We start from the raw sequence: 15,481 nt of genomic DNA on the forward strand, positions 1-15,481 counted from the left end.
CCTATGCAGGGCCGTCCCCGTTGGAGACCTCCCCCCCCCCCTCTTGCCATCTCAGGTGCTGCATGGGAGAGGTGAGGCGATTCATCAGCAGTTCTTCAGTTTCAGACAAACTTCTCACAGAGGGGGGTGTGCAGAACCTGAGCCCTGTGCTTTTCTTTTCTTAGAAAGGGCAGCTAGAAATGAGGCGTCACTCCTTGTCTTTCCCGGCTCTGGGCGTTGGGATACCTGGATTTAGCACCCAGCAGTGGCTGAACTGTCAGCCCCGTCGAGCTCAGGCCAGCCTCTGCCAATTAAAAGAGACCTTCAAGCTGTCAGGAGGGAGAGACACACACAGAGACACTGCAACTTATTCACAGTTTTTATTTCCATCAAGTCTACTCAAGAGCCACTGACTCAATGGTGTAACTCCTGGACAACACATTTCGTGGCAGTGGCTCTAACAGAGCTTATGACCACCTGAAATGGTCTCACATCTCTCTAGCTTCTAAAAAGAAACAATTATTACGTGGAGAAAAAGAGTTTCAGAGAAGGCCAGTTCAACAAAGACCTTTCTTTCTTTTCCTTACGGGGAAAGAAACACACACCCCCCCAACAAAAAAACAGAGCCAGAGTTCCATTGGTGGGTGGTTAAAAGGAAGCCCCCTCCTCTGCCCCAGGTCCCAGCATATCCCCCTGACCCGACTGAAGTTCTTGAACCCATGCTGTTTTTTTCTTTAAAAAATATACTTTAAAAAATAATGCTCCATAAAAATACTATTGTTCCTAGTCAAACACAGATATTGCAATATCAAGAGTTAACTGCTTTGTTTTTCTTTTCTCTATAAAATGTGAAAAGGATATTATCACGTTGAGAGATGTAGAAAAAAAACACGCAAGAATCTCTAGAGTATCACAAAAGCCAGTACAAAATAAGCGAGGCCAGTTGGAGGAGGGGGGGGTGAAGGGAGGAAAGAGAAGAGAGCTCACAGCGCCCTCTTCTTCTTGGGGGTTTCCTGGAATGCTCATCAGCATCTCCCCCCCCCCCGGAATTTAGTCCAGGGCTGCTCCTTGCCTCGAGGGCAACAGCAGGCCAAGAACACAAGAATCACTTTTGTGAAGTTTAGTGCCCCACACTCGTTTTTTAAAGGTAAAAAACCCCAAATGAACTAACACGCTGTTGGTTTAAAAAAGAGAAAAGAAATCTAGAGAATTCCCCACAAAATGCATTGTTGCTATGTAAACAGCGAATGGAATGAGGGCCCATGGTTTGCAAGTCTTATTAAAAGCATCCTAATAAAATATACCCTCCACACGCAGACACGGAACATCCACCCCACAGTACAAACCGGGTGGCGCGGCAACCTTTGCGCTCCCCTGTCCAGCCAGCCGGCGCATCGGGATCGCTCACCTCTTGGCTCTGAAAAACGAAGGAAGGTTCTGCTCAGCTCCAGCGTGGCAAGATGGAAGCCGAAGACACAGGCTGGCTGAGGCCGAGGGAAGTACGAGCACTGGGCCCCCCCGCTGGGAGGAAGGGAAGGGGCCGGCAGAAAGGACCCTGCAACTGTTCCAAGCTGCCCCCAGGCAGCTGTCTTCAGTTCTCGGAGAGGGAAAGGGCCAGAGCTGCCTGCAGAGCTGCTTCTTCATCAATGCTGTAATCCTGAAAGCAAGAAGAAGGACACAGTCTTGAGAAGAAGGACACAATGTGTGTGTGTGTGTAGGGTGGGGTGGGGAGCTGGCTTATCCTGCCCCCTCCAATTTTATGCAATACCTGCGTAGTATGGCCGTCTCAAGCCCTTTGCTACCCCAGGAAGCCTCACCTGGGGCTCCAAACCTGGCTCAGAAATTAGTGACAAGCAACGCAAAGGGCTTTTCCCAGGTGACTCAGGCAAAACTCTCCGCTGACACCCGGAATACAGGGCGGCTGCAGGCTGGGAGGAGGTGTGCCCAGACCGGCTACCTCCCCTCTGATGGTTGAGAACCCAACAGCATTTTAAAAAACTGCAAATATTTCTGTAAGAAAGCATGATGAGCCAGTATGATAAACCAACTTGAACAGCCCTTTCGGGGATGAGGGGGGGAAACGGGAGGATACAAACATTTAAATATGTAGGATGTGGATGACTGCCGTGGCTCTGTGGCAAAGCATCCGCTAGCCATGCAGGAAGTCCCAGGCTGACCCCCCAGCATCTCCAGTTACACGGATCAGGCTGGTGATCCTGCCTGCCTGAGAGGACAATGCCTGAGACTGCCAGCCTGAGTAGACAATGCCGGCTTATGATCGGATTCCCTACAAGGCAGCTTCGTGCATCAGGATGCTGCGTTCCAAAGTGGGCAACGCACAGGACCACCGCAGAAGCTCAATAGCAATTTAGCCCCTGTGGGAAAGGGTGGCTTGAAAAGAGACCTCCACGGGAGATTCCTTGTCCATGCATGGCTGCTGAGAACAGAGACACGGTTACAGCCAGGCGATCACAGCCCTGCCTATGGCTCAGTGGAGGGCCAGTGGTGTGGCCTGAGGTCCGTGGCTGAGTCTTGGCCTGCTTTGGGCTGCACTGTGGCTCTGTCCTCCTTCCGGTGTCAGGGCACCTCCCCTGCTACAGGCTGATGCTCCTACAAAGCTCTCCAACAGTCCGTAGGTCAGGTGTGGCCCTTGGGCCTACCTAAGTTACAGCCGGTCTGCATGACTTGGCGGGGGAGGGGGGGGCACACAGGCGCTTAGCCTCTCAAGTTGTGCACGACAGCCTGGGGGGGAATGGAAGCCAAGCCAAGCCACTCACTCATTCATGCGCAAAGACACGTGGCTCTGTCTGAAAGCATTATTCCAGCTCACCTCAAGGGACGGAGCCTTTTAGGAGCAGGGAGAAGGAATGCCTGGCTGGGCTTCGAAGCAGAAGACGCTTGTTTTTCAGGGACAAATCTACTTTCCCCTTCGCCCATCAGCCACTGCAGGTTCGGTCCGTAAACAAGAGAAGCAACAGCGCCCCCCCCCCCCCCCCGGTAACTGGACATCCATGCAGGACTTTCGGCAACCCAGCCTCCCCTCCCAACAGAGCTCACCACAAATGTGTCATAGGAGAACTTGTGCCGGTGGAGAAGATGCTGCAGGAAGTTGGCACTCTTGTAGCTGGGGTCGCCCCAAGGCATGGCTGAGCAGACAGGACAGACCTGGAGCACCCAGGGTGGGCGGGGGGGAAACAGGACTGGATAAAAGCATCAGGGGGACACACAGTCTGCATACGCCTTGCTGATGTAACCGCTTAGGAAAACAAGGAGGACTAAGCCACGGGGATGCTGCCTGTCCACCATTCCAAGGAGCAACAAACTGGCCACCCCCTGCAGAATCCTGACTGAGGAGCAGAAGACAATCCCTTGGGCCCCAGCGTGCCTCAGACGGCATTCCCCCATGCGAGTCTCAAGCCCCCTTCTCCATGAAATCCACATTAGCTCAAGCAGTTATCTGACTGTGGTTCTAAACGTGGCCCTGCACCAACATCGAGAGTATGTGCCACTAACAGCATGAGGCTGGACCAACCACATGTGTGAACAGCTGACTCTCAGCTCTGTATGGGGAATGGATTCAGACACACACTGGCTGTCACAGTTCATTGGCCCTCCTGGTCTCCCCAGGTCTGCATCTGCAGAGGAGTTGAGCCAAGTGTATATTTATGGCTCATGGTCTGGGAGCTTCAGCAATCTCACAGCACCAGCATCGGGAGGGTGGGCACAGGGACCCCCCCCCTCCTCCACCACCGCAGCATTCCCTCCCCAGCTCTTGTGGGCTTTCAGGGACAAGGGTGCCTGCCACTACTCACCACTTTGTTGGCGTCATTGCGGTGGTTTTCCATGCAGTGCTTCACCAGCTCCTGCTGGTCCAAATTCCGCGCTCCACAATAAGGACACACAAACGTGGATCGGTTTGGGATATTGCTGCAAAGGGGGAGGGAGAGAGAGAGAGAGAGAGCGCGCGCACGAGGAGGAGGGACCTGGAAGGGTCACCCGGAAGACAAGCACTCTTGGGCAGCTGGCGAAAGCGTCTTTTCGAAAGGAGCCACCCCCCTACACCTCTGAGAGTGTGAACCTTGAAAGCGCGGCCTGATCTGGTGCTCCAGCCGGGGGAGAAATTAATACCTGGGAATGGGCTGGGAAGTCGGGACAACGGGAACAAACTTTGGACAGTTGGCCATCTGTTCCTGAACCTTAGCACAGGACGTGACGTGCGACCTCATTTTCGCTAGTGTCACCTGGAAGACAAGGAGGAGGATTGGGTCCAGGAGCCTCATCTTCAAGCTTTTTAAATGCCCACCCCACGGTCGCCTTTTTTGAGGGGGGAGGAACAACACACAAAAGCATAAATAAAGATGTACCAACAAAGGAAGAGAGATGAGGGAAATCACTGGTGAGATACATGGGGAGCAAACTCCATCCCAGCAGTGGTGCTCATTTTGGTCTCCCTATCAGAGCAAAATGGTCTGGCTTCCTGCTTTCCGGCTCCTACGACAGTGCTTGCCTACTCTTAGATCGACTCCAAATTCCTGCCGATAATTAACCACCTGACCGTTACCTTGCACAACTACAGCACTACAGACCATGAACAGCAAGCAGGTGAGGTACAGAAAGAGATGTTTTGCATAAGTGAGCCAAGCTACAAACTGCAGTGGATTGCAAAGAAGCCCTTGCCGGAAGGAATGGATGTTGATAGGAGGAAAAAGGATTTCTTTTTTTTGCCTCCATATGATAACAAACTGCTTTATACCAAGTCACACCACTGCTTCATCTGATTCAGCACTTTATACCAATTGGCTACATCTCTCCGGGGATTCTGGTAAAGAAGGAATTCTTTCTACATCCGCTTTTTGAAATCCATGAACACTCTGATAAACCTGAAACCAGGTCTGAGCATCTTTTCAGTAGATGGGTCAACCTCTTTTCTGCCTCCTATAAGTCCAACATGCTCTTCTGTTGTAGCAGAAAGTCAAAAGTGCAACAGATTTACAAAGTATTTATTGAGTTAAAATGAGCTGATTTTTTAACAGCGGGCCTGGTATTTTTAACTCTCACTCCGCAGATGCTATTGTGCGCTGCTCTTTCTGGGGTCAAGCTTTACCCACTCGAGAGGCAGAGCCCTAAACCCACTAAGCCACCCCAACCACTTCCTCCTAGTCTAAACCTGGTACAGATCTGCATCCACTTCACTTGCAAACGGCTCTCAGGGGTACCTTCTTGGTGCAGCCCCGGCAGGGGGCCTTGTAGGATGACAGCTGTTTGTCCACACTGGAGGCCTTCTCCACCTTTTTGGGGTCAAAGGGCATGCGGCAGAGCGGGCAAAGGGGAGACGGTACCTGGAGGCAGGGCTGCAGGCATTCTCCGCAGAATCTGGAAAGGAGATCAAGACTTGATGCTGTTTACCTACTAAGAAACATGCACACCCATCCTTGCACTGCCAAGAAATTTAACATGGAGTCTGGGGGTATCCCTCTCCAGGACAGAGAGGGATGCTGGGAAATCTGCAGGGAAGCGGAGAACCAAAATATGGAGGTGCCTCTGAGGATACTTCTCCCAACACTCTTGATGCAGCCTGTACTGCCACAGGGTGTTCTATCCTTGGCGTCATGTTTGGATATATCCAAGAAGGCGACTGTGCAGCATCCAAGTCCGCAGAAGTTTCCTGCATCACAATTGGAGCATGTTATTGTGTCCTGAAGGCTGCAGTGCACTAGAGAGGAGAACCCCGGAGCAGGCCCACCTGTTTGCTCATTGTCTTCTGCCCTTGAGAACTATCAAACGCCGCAAGCAGAGAAGGTAATCCGCACGCCTGTGCGTCCCTGAGGAAACTGCTATCTCTGCTCACTGGGCCAGAGGCTACAGGGATCTGAGCAATGACCCTGAGAGGCCAGATAATGGGTTTCAAGGTCGCAAATGGCTTGCACCCTAGGAATTTTTACGCCTGCAGGATCAGAGCTCTAAGTTTCCAGGCAGTGGAAGAGGCCCTTGTAGGGTAATTACAAGGCTGGGAATGGACCTGAGGGAACGGAAGGCAGCCTAGCGCACCACTTGCTAACAAGCTGACTTTTCCACAGAGTTCAACTGAACCCAAACAGCTAACTGGCCAGTCTTATGTTCTTTGTGCCTCTGGCCCTGGGCACTTCCCTTGTATTGCATGCTTTTCGAGATGGGCCTCCTGCATGTCTATATCTTAGCCAGCAAACGAACTCTCTTCTCCAGATGACTTCACAGGAGGGATAGATGAGGAAAGGACTGTGTGTGTGTGTGGGGGGGGGGCGTTCCCACTACTTGTCAAAGGGGAATCTGTTGGTTATAAACCCTGTTATTACTAATACAAATTTACATTTACGGCACCAGTGTGGTGCAAGGGGCTGTATAGAATATATGACTGACACAATCCTTGCTCACGACTCCCCCAGTCTGCATTAGAGAGGCAAGGCAGGGCTGACACAGAACAAACAGTTGGGGACTGGCAACAAAAAGCAATGCCAGGAGAGGGTTATCTGGCGTGTCATCCGCTTAGCACCCTGCCACTGAGGGGGCTCAGCCAAAAGGAAGTAGGAGAATGGAAACCAGGGGGCCCCTGCCCTTCTTCCTAGTTCATCAGAGCTCTCATATTTGTCCCACAGCTCATGTCCATTTTCCCAGCCCAGCTGCAGAATATCTAGCTGGGCTCATCTAAAGGGAGATTCGACCCCAAAGTTGGTTGTTTTCATATTGATGTCTAAGTCTTTATCTCTGGGCCCGGTGAGATGCTGAAGGCTATTCACTGCCATCAATCACAGTTCTCCCTGCAGTGCCTCTTGCGCTTGCACCCCACCAGCCCCCCCAAAAGCCCCCTTCGGGCCCCCTGTGAAGAGCCCCGTGGTCCGCGGGCGGGGCTCTCTGGGGCGGCTTCCCCTTCTGGAGGCCCCGATCCATTCACCTGCCCCAGGTGCTGCCCCTGGGGAGGAGGCCAACCGGCCCTCCGGGCTGCCTTCCCCGCCGGCCTTGGGGCAGAGCCGCCCTGGCCCACCTCGCGGGGCTGTTGTGGCGGGAGCGCGCCCCCCCTCCCTCTCCCCCCCCGGCGGTGGCTCACGTGTGCCTGCAGGGGGCGACGCGGACGGGGCGCTGGAAGACCTCGAGGCAGATGGGGCAGCTGAACTGGGCCTCGAGCGCGGCGCCCTCGGGCTGCGGGGGGGCGGAGGGGGAGGGGGAGGGGGCCTCGCGGGACCCCCCCGCCGACACCAGCAGGCTGCGGAACATCGCGGCCGCCATGGAGACGGCGGCCCGGGCGGAAGCGGAGGGCGGCGCCGCCCTGCGCGTCACCCGCCCGCGACCCGGAAGCCGCCCGGAAGCCGCGCCGCGCTACGTCACGCCAGCGCGCCGGAAGTGCGGCGGCGGGGCCCGGCCGGGATGTGCGACGCCGGCGGCGGCGGGGGCTGCGGCGAAGGGCCGGCCGCGCGGGCGCCCTCGGGAGGGTGAGTGGGCGGGGACGGGGCGGGGACAGGCCACGCCCCCCGGCACCGGCGGGACTCCCTGCCGCGGGACCGCGCCGAGGCGGAGGGATGAGGGAGGCGGAGATCGGGAAGGAAGCATAAACATCCAACGAGGAATGTCGACTATGGCAAAAGAGTGGGAGCGCAGCGGTGCCTTTAGCCACAATGCAGGTGCCCCCTTTATGGAGTCTCCGCCTTGTGACCCGATCTTTCCTTCCTCTTTCCACAGCCGCCCTGCGAAGTGCGTGAAGTGCAGAGAGGGGGCTCCCGTGTTGGTCATCCGGGTCGGAGATGCCTTTTGCAAGTAAGCCTAAGGGGCGGCAGGTGCAGTGGGAATTGGGCACAGGGGCCTGGAGCTCAGAGCCGGCACACGACGCACAGAACTTCACGAAAGCCTTGCCTCCAGCAGCCGACAGCCCCCTCCTTCAGGGGTAGTCAAACTGCGGCCCTCCAGATGTCCATGGACTACAATTCCCAGGAGCCCCTGCCAGCGAATGCTGGCAGGGGGCTCCTGGGAATTGTAGTCCATGGACATCTGGAGGGCCGCAGATTGACTACCCCCGGCCTAGAATGTCCGTTTGCCATGGGCGGCTTCCCTGAGGCAGGTTCCTCAACCAAGGTTTTGAGGAACCCTGAGGTGTCACGACAGCCCTGGAAGGGTGTCCTCAATGGGCGGGACTTAAGTTTTTTATTTGTTTTTAAAATGTGTTATCACATTTATTAGGTGATAGGACCATATATTATCATATTGATCCCCCCTCAGAAAAGGACCAGTGATGGGCCTGGATGGCGTAGGAAGGAGAGGGGCCCCAGGTGGCATGTGCACAGTTGCGCCACTTCTGGGGTTTCTCAAAATCCGAAGAATGTTTCAGGAGCTTCTCAACAGTAAAAAAGTTGAGAAGGGCTCAATAGAGAAATTGGGATTTTATCTTCAGGCCTGGATGGGTACTGTAAAACAGTTCTTGATTCTGCTGGCTGTCAGGAAAAGTCATTGTGAGGGGCAGGGGTTGCCTAAATTTATCACTACCAATGCTTGTCCATAAAAGTTTGGCATGCCCCCCCCTGTCCCGTTGATTTGTAGATGGCTTTAGCCTATGCTGAGAATTATTTTAGAGGTTTAATTTTTTACAAGTTTACCCTTTGATTGTAGGGCCTGTTTCAAGGATTACTTTGTCCACAAGTTCCGTGCCACACTTGGAAAAAATCGCTGCATTTTCCCTGGAGAGAAGGTCTGATTATTTTTTGGCAGTGGGAAAGGTGTCTAGAAGTGACAAGGACCATTTGCAGTGACCTTTTGGTGCATTCCTTCTTTGCTGCAGGTTCTCCTTGCATTTTCGGGTGGACCCGCCTCCAGTGCAATGGTGCGACAAGTCCAAGAGGTATCTGCCTGTGGTGCCTAGCAGTGGCTGGTCAGTTGAAAGACCCAGTCAGGGCTGGATTCTCAAAATGGGGGGGGGGGGGTATTCCTAGACATAGCAGCTCATTCCCATTTGCCTGGCTCCCTGACAGGTTGGTTTTCAGGCAGAGTTCTAAAATGTTGTGTTTCTGTAATCTAAAACTGGATTGCTGCCCTGATCTGCAGGAGAGGTTGGAGGCAAGACATGATTAGAAAGGACCCAAGTTGAAAACCTCTGAAAAGTAGGGGTTTAGTAGAAACTAAAGGTACCCAATGAACAGAAAGGGGATAAAAACTTTGCCCTATTTGTGTGTGGGGGGAGGGAGGCAGGTAGGCTAGATCTGCCTGCCCTGCCTGCATTTGAAAGGGTGTTTGTGTGACTGTGAACGTCCAGTGCTCAGGTCAGAAAACCACAGCAGGGGCCTTGGGGCTTCCAAATGAACAGAGGGTCCCTTAGGTGCTGTGACCCTGATTCATTGCTTCTGGGGACCTGATGACCTGCTTCCATGGAATATCGAACGCTTGCAGTGCCCAGCTTGTACTGTTAGATGCCCAGCGACCGTCTTTCATATTCTTGACCCAGCCTTGCCTCTTGCTTCCCAGGGCCTGAGTCGGGAAGCAGCCAAGAAGCTCCGCTTCAAGCCAGGCATCATCTTTGTTGACGGTAATACCTGTTCTGCCCTTGGGAGAGGGAAGGCTGGTCGTGCCGGGACAGTCGGTTGGGACTGGGAGGGTCTGACTTAAGATATACGTCTCTCTCTGTGTTTATATGTGTGTTTACACACACATTTTGCTCCTTTCCCAAATTTGGTAGCCAGGATTGTGGCTGCCCTGGGGCTAGGCAAGCTGTCCTTGGGTTGCCCTCTAATCTTCCTGGCACATTTTTCTTGCTGTGTAGAAGGAGCTGTGTGTGGACAGAACCTTGAGAAGAGACGAGAGGTCCACAGTCAGGTGGAGATGATCCTGAAAGCTACCGGCTTTCCTTTTCATCTGGTGCACTTGGAGGAGGTAAGCAAGACACCTGTTGGGAAGCAGGGCTGTCAGTTTCAGCCTCCTCCCTCCTTTCTGCTGGAGCTTCTCCGTCTTGCAAGCTCTGCTAAGCTCGGTTTAGCTCATTAGTAGTGGAACTCACCCACCTCACTTCTGAGGCTACCGGTGCTTCTATGGCAGCTGACTGGGGCCTCCCTTGTCCTTTGGCAGGCGTTTGACCTTCCTGGCTCCGTCTTGCACTCCATATCCCACAGTGCCACAGATGAAGGCCAGAGCTACAAGGAGGCTGTGGATGGCTTCATACGGCAGCAACAGAGTGAAAGGGCCAGGACCTCTCTGCCAAGCCAGCTCTCTGAGCTTAGCATACAGTGCCCTGCTGGGAAGGAGGCAGCAGAGGTCCCAGGGCCTGTGTCCATCTCACACACGGCAGAACTGACCCACCTCTTCAGAGCAGTGAAGACGCTAACTGCCAAGGAGGAACTCCTGCAGACGCTCCGGTGCGTTTTGCGGCTGTCCAGAGAGACCACCCCTCCCCCGGAGGGCTGGCGGAGGAGTTGCTCACAGGCGTGGCCTGCAGGGTGGGGCCAAGCTGAGACATGCTTTAGATACAGCCGAGCTGAGCTGTGGGCGGCTGTGGCAGTGGGACCGTCACTTGCCCTGCTGCCTCTGTGGTTGGGGGTGGGTGGGGATAGAGTGTCAAACTGTTGGGCCTCTGCAGGAGCTAGAAACTGCCTTCCTCTGCAGGACCCACCTGATCCTGCACGTGGCCCGGACAAATGGCTACACCAAAGTGATGATGGGGGACAGCTGCACCCGTGTGGCTGTCAAGCTGCTGACCAACCTCTGCCTGGGCCGGGGGGCCTTCCTTGCGGGAGACACGGTGAGAAGAGCCTTCCCCTTCCTGGCCTTTCCTTCTGGCTGCTCTTTGGTCCCTGTCCAGCCGGCCCAGCCTCCCGAGCTCCACTTGACCCCCTTCAGCCCCTGCAGAAGCCGCTCCGGCCTGTGCTCCTATCCACGGCCCGTCTTTTTCTCCCTCCCCTCCCAGGGCTTTTCGGACAGCCGGTATGGTGACGTCCTCATGTTACGCCCCATGCGGGAGTATTCTGCCAAGGAGATCGCCTTCTATAACCGCCTCTTCGGGGTGCCGGCTGTCTTCACGCCCTCGCTGGATACCAAAGTAAGGGGGGGTGTGGAAGGCAGCTCTGCGTCAAAACTCAAGGTCAGCCGCTGCTCTGGGTGCCTTAGGGAAGGGGTAGTCAACCTGTGGCCCTCCAGATGTTCATGGACTACAATTCCCATGAGCCCCTGCCAGCAAATGCTGGCAGGGGCTCCTGGGAATTGTAATCCATGAACATCTGGAGGACCACAGGTTGACTACCCCTGCCTTAGGGGATCTAGCACCAGGGAGAGAGCTTTCCTTGTGCTGATCCCTTGCGTTGGTTAGGCGATCTCACCGGCTTTACTTCGGCATCAGTTTTATGCTGAGAGTTTGTCTTGAGAAAAATCTGTCCAACAGTCTAACTCACTTAGTAGGGCCTTACATTTTTAACGTTGGGAGATATTTTGTTATTTTTTTGGGATCCATGCGTGAGTCGCCTCAAGTTGAAAGTGAAGAAAGAGGGAGGGGCTGGGCTTCTGGAGCTGCCACCCCTTCTGGAAGAACAGAGTTGCCTTGTTTCCTTCCCTCCCCACAGGCCTCTGACCGAGCGAGTATCCACCGCTTGATCGAGAGCTTCCTCTACAAGCTGCAGTTGGAATTCCCCTCTACCGTCAGCACGGTCTACCGGTGAGGGTCCCCCTTAACCGGAGCATCTTCCTGGGGAGAGGGGGGGGAGTGTGCAGGTTTGTCAAGGTTCCTTACCACGAGCACTCTTGAAAATGAAGCTAATTTATACAGAATCAGTCTTTTTGTCGTATCGTCTACTCAGATGGGCAGCGGCTCCCCAGGGTCCGAGGCAGAGGTCTCTCCCATCACCTCCTGACAGGACCTTTTACCTGGAGGTGCTGGGATTGAACTTGGGATCTTCTGTGTTCCAAGCAGAGGCTCTCCCACTGAGCCACTGCCCCTCCCATGCCAACCTGCCTTTTGCCAGGCTGTTTCTGCTTGCAGAGCTTGTAAGCAGTGCTGTGGGCACCGATTCCCAGCTTTGACAGAGAATGTCGAGCAGAGCTGCCTGTTGCGCCAACGTAGGCTGGGGCTGCGGGGCAGCTTATTCTGCAGGGCATGGAAGTCACGTCCAGCGTCCTTTCCCACTCTTGAGATGATCAGGCAACACTGGCAAGGTTTCCAGCTGCCTTCGCCAACTTTGGGGTCCAGAGACTCTGTCAAAAACGGGGCACTGCATGCTAACCCTCTCCGGTCGTTCTGCAGGACAGGCGAGAAACTCGGGACGACACCTCGAGATGCTGCCGGATGCGGAGAGGCAGAACCCGAGCGCTGCCTCTTGTGCCTCTGTCACCTTGACACCAATGTCGGTATGTGGGGGTGGCGTGAGGGGGGGGGAGGCTGGCAGTGCCTGGTGGAGGCAGTGGAGAAAGGGGGGAACCAAAAGACCGGCTAGTTCTTTCCCAGTCCAGCTCCAAGCAGGACCACCAGTTCCCTTCTCTGTACCAAGCTGCAGTCAGTCTGTCCGTCCATCCCTGGGGTTCTGCAAAGCCATTTCCTGATAAGCGGCTCACAGAGATTACACAAGATGGGGGGGGGGGGGACCCATGTAGAAGGCGTGCGGACTCCCTCATTGGCTTGTGGGAGGCTCAACAGTTCCTCCAGGGTGTGAAGGCACAAAATCACTCTTGATTACCAAGGGGAGCCAATCCAGCGCTAGCTGCTGGCCACCTCTGGCTCCTGAGAACAGAGCAGGACCGTCACAGTGCTAACTTGGCCTCTCTTGCAGTCGACGGCTCCGCCTTGCAGTCCACGCTGCTGTCCGAAGAGCTCTGCCAAAAGCAGCCACCATCTGCTGGGAGCGGCTGCTGCGGGGGGCCCCCGAACCAGACAGGCTGTTGCAGGAGCTTCCTGAGGGCAGGGTAAGGGGCTCCAGATGGAAATCAGCCTTGGGGGTGGAGAGTGAGGGGTGGTCCTGGGGGGACAAAGTCACCTGCCTCTCGTTCTTTGGTCCACAGAGCCATGCCGCCCCAGGCCCCGTTTCTCCCTTTGCTGTGCTACAGCTGCCAGCTGACCGTCAAAGACATGGTAAGCATGGAGTGGGGCAGGATGGGGCTGCGTTCCTGAAGGTGGAAGTTCAGCTCGGAGGGAAATTGCCTGGCTGTGGGTGCCCCAGTGGAGGCCCTGTGGGGAGAGGGGGTGGTCCCTTCCTCCAGCGTCACGCTTACCAGACAAGACATGGGGGGGCTCCATGGCCAGGTTTGCTCCAGGGGTTCTGTCTCTCTTTGCCACCATTCTTGGACTCGCTTTCCTTTTGCAGACCTGCCTGGAGCCTCTTCCGCCATATGTCCACGCTGAGGCTGAACACCGGCAACGCAGGTACAAGACCAGAGAAAGGCGGAGGAGGAGGGAGGGGGCCCTGCAGCCCTTTAGAGAAGCCCCCCCCCAGATGCTTTCCTTCCCCCTTCCCCGGGAATTCACCTAGCTCCCTGCAGACTAAAGGAGTGAGGGAACGCAGCTCAGGCACTTTGCAAGCTGAAGTTCTGACCCAAAGGCTAGGCCTGGTGAGGTGGGGTGGGGCACTGCCTGACATCCTTCAGGCCCAGCAGAATGCAGAAAGCATTCCGGTCGGGTCCTCACCGGTGGGTTTTGGAGCCACCCGCCAAGCGGGGCTGTTCCTTCTCAGGTGTGTTTTCTCTCCCTTCCCCCTTGCAGGGCCGCAATGAAGCAAGAGATCCAAGAGTTCCTCCTGGAGGACGAGGAGGACCTTCCGGACTGAGCCAAGCACCGACCCTGCTGGGTGAAAACGGCTTTGGACTTTCTGTTTCTGTTTTCATGACTCTTTTCTAAAGCAAATAAATTATTTTGAATCCAGGATGGCTGCCCAGGACTGCCGAAGGGCACACCCACTAGTTCCAGGAAGGTCCTGCCGATCCTCCTATAGGGAACAGAACCTGATGTAAACAAACTCGAGCCCTTCCAAATACGATGCCTGCAGCAGACTCTGGGAGACCATGGGATCATAATCGAAATGAGACAATTCATGGAAAATGTGACAACAAACCCAAAAGCACAGACTGCAATGGTTGGGCCATGTCTGCAGAAGGAACACCAGCAGGCTGCCCCATAAACTCCTCTGGTGAGAACGACCCACTGAATGGAAGGCCCAAAGGAAACACGGCTGAAGCAGCTCAAGGAAGACCTTAGAAACCAGCGACTGACTATGGGCACCAATCACCAAGGGCGGAAACAGATCATGAACAAGGCAAAAAAATCCAGCGGCACCTACAGCCGTGTATAGGCTGACAGGACAGCCTGCCCCACCAATCGCCAGCTAAAGGAGAAGAAGAAGACAGAAAGAAGGGGGTGAGAAGGAAGTCAAGCATCACCATAGGAAAAGGGGTTTTTTTTGGTGGGGAGGGGAGGCGGTGTGTATCAGAGCGTTTAAGCCTAGTAGGATTCAGGACGCTGTAGAGACGCAAACTTTCATTTTTATTATATAGATCTGTATAAATAAAACCAGCTCCTTAGAAAAAGTGTCCGTGGGGTCCAGCTGCCCCTTGTTTGCAGCAGTGGAGGCTGGCATGTAGCGGTGCCTGGGCACTCACGCCTGGAGAGGAGGGAGGCTCTGTGAGGTCCAAGGGGAGGGGGAGGGTGGTACCCCCCTCCCCAGCACGGAGGGGCGGAAGCAGGTTATTGCTGTGAACGCACAGTGGGCTTCCAAGCCACAGGGGACTCCCGCCACAGTCCGTTTCGACTGACCTGCTGGGACAACCCCCTCCCCCACTTCCCCTCCTGCTGCAAATGTCCTGGCCAGGGAGTGCAAGGCACAGAGAGGGGGGCGTACACCTTGCCCTTTCTACGGCCATTTTAAAAAAGTCTTTTTCCAAAAGCGTGAGTGTTGCTCCCCTCCCCCGGGCAGTAGGGCAGCCGCTGGCGTGGCTCAGAGGTCAGGGGCTGCCCCTCCATGAAACCTTCAGCCAGGCAAGAGGAGGAAAGAGGCAGTCTCAGGATCCAACCACGGTTGGCGTGCGTTTCCTCCCCGACCCGACCCGGATCCCTCTGGGGAAAGGCAGGGCTCCTGAACACAGCACCAGCCCAGTCCTGCCGCAGGGGCCTCAGTCCTTCTCCCGGGTCCACTTGATCATGGTCTCTGGGGAGCGGTACAAGAAGATGAGCTTGGCGTAGAGCTCCTCCTCCAGCTCCAGCTCCCCCCTCTCGCGCACCAGGAAGATGTCGTGGCACAGCTTGAGGATGCGGTCCACGCACGGCAGCTCCTCGAACATGATGGAGTGGGAGATCTCGCTGAAGAACCCGCGCACGAACTTGCCTATCACCAGCACGATGGAGACATAGAGGCCCATGATGCTGCCAGGAAGGGGGAGAAGCAGAACGTGAGGGGGGGAGCTGGGGAAAAAAGCCCCCTCCCATCCCCTCAAACACCAGCCCATTCCGCTGCAAAGCTCAGCTGTTTGGACACCAAACTCCAGTCCTGGCTGGAACAGCCCGTGGCCCTGGGATCTCTTCAGC

The 15,481-nt window shown here is 55.2% G+C and overlaps 3 protein-coding genes across 5 annotated transcripts in view; 1 reads left to right on the forward strand and 2 right to left on the reverse strand.

Annotated features, from left to right (window-relative positions):
• Positions 1-344: 344 nt before the first annotated feature.
• Positions 345-7,299, reverse strand: RNF166 (ring finger protein 166). The gene is made up of 6 exons (XM_077309627.1): positions 7,061-7,299; positions 5,196-5,352; positions 4,108-4,220; positions 3,792-3,906; positions 3,037-3,144; positions 345-1,636 (listed from the first exon to the last, which is right to left on the reverse strand). Exons 1-6 carry the CDS (start codon positions 7,237-7,239, stop codon positions 1,571-1,573), a joined length of 738 nt encoding a protein of 245 aa, XP_077165742.1. The 5' UTR covers positions 7,240-7,299; the 3' UTR covers positions 345-1,570.
• Positions 7,300-7,340: 41 nt separating this feature from the next.
• On the forward strand, positions 7,341-14,488 carry CTU2 (cytosolic thiouridylase subunit 2). The gene is made up of 15 exons (XM_077309625.1): positions 7,341-7,442; positions 7,690-7,764; positions 8,611-8,689; positions 8,780-8,839; positions 9,460-9,520; positions 9,755-9,864; positions 10,057-10,343; positions 10,591-10,726; positions 10,892-11,023; positions 11,541-11,632; positions 12,218-12,321; positions 12,741-12,873; positions 12,970-13,039; positions 13,272-13,330; positions 13,667-14,488. The coding sequence occupies exons 1-15, from the start codon at positions 7,378-7,380 to the stop codon at positions 13,728-13,730; spliced, it is 1,527 nt and encodes a 508-aa protein (XP_077165740.1). The 5' UTR covers positions 7,341-7,377; the 3' UTR covers positions 13,731-14,488.
• The window catches only part of PIEZO1 (piezo type mechanosensitive ion channel component 1 (Er blood group)), a 62,130-nt gene continuing 61,074 nt past the window's right edge, over positions 14,426-15,481 (reverse strand). For all 3 annotated transcript variants that reach the window (XM_077309621.1, XM_077309620.1, XM_077309619.1), the window contains one exon: positions 14,426-15,319. In XM_077309621.1, the coding sequence (XP_077165736.1) occupies positions 15,070-15,319 (250 nt within the window). In that variant the 3' untranslated portion in view covers positions 14,426-15,069. The remainder of the gene's footprint in view (positions 15,320-15,481) is intronic.

The sequence above is a fragment of the Paroedura picta genome, chromosome 14 (genome assembly GCF_049243985.1).
Source record: "Paroedura picta isolate Pp20150507F chromosome 14, Ppicta_v3.0, whole genome shotgun sequence".
Taxonomy (NCBI): domain Eukaryota; kingdom Metazoa; phylum Chordata; class Lepidosauria; order Squamata; family Gekkonidae; genus Paroedura; species Paroedura picta.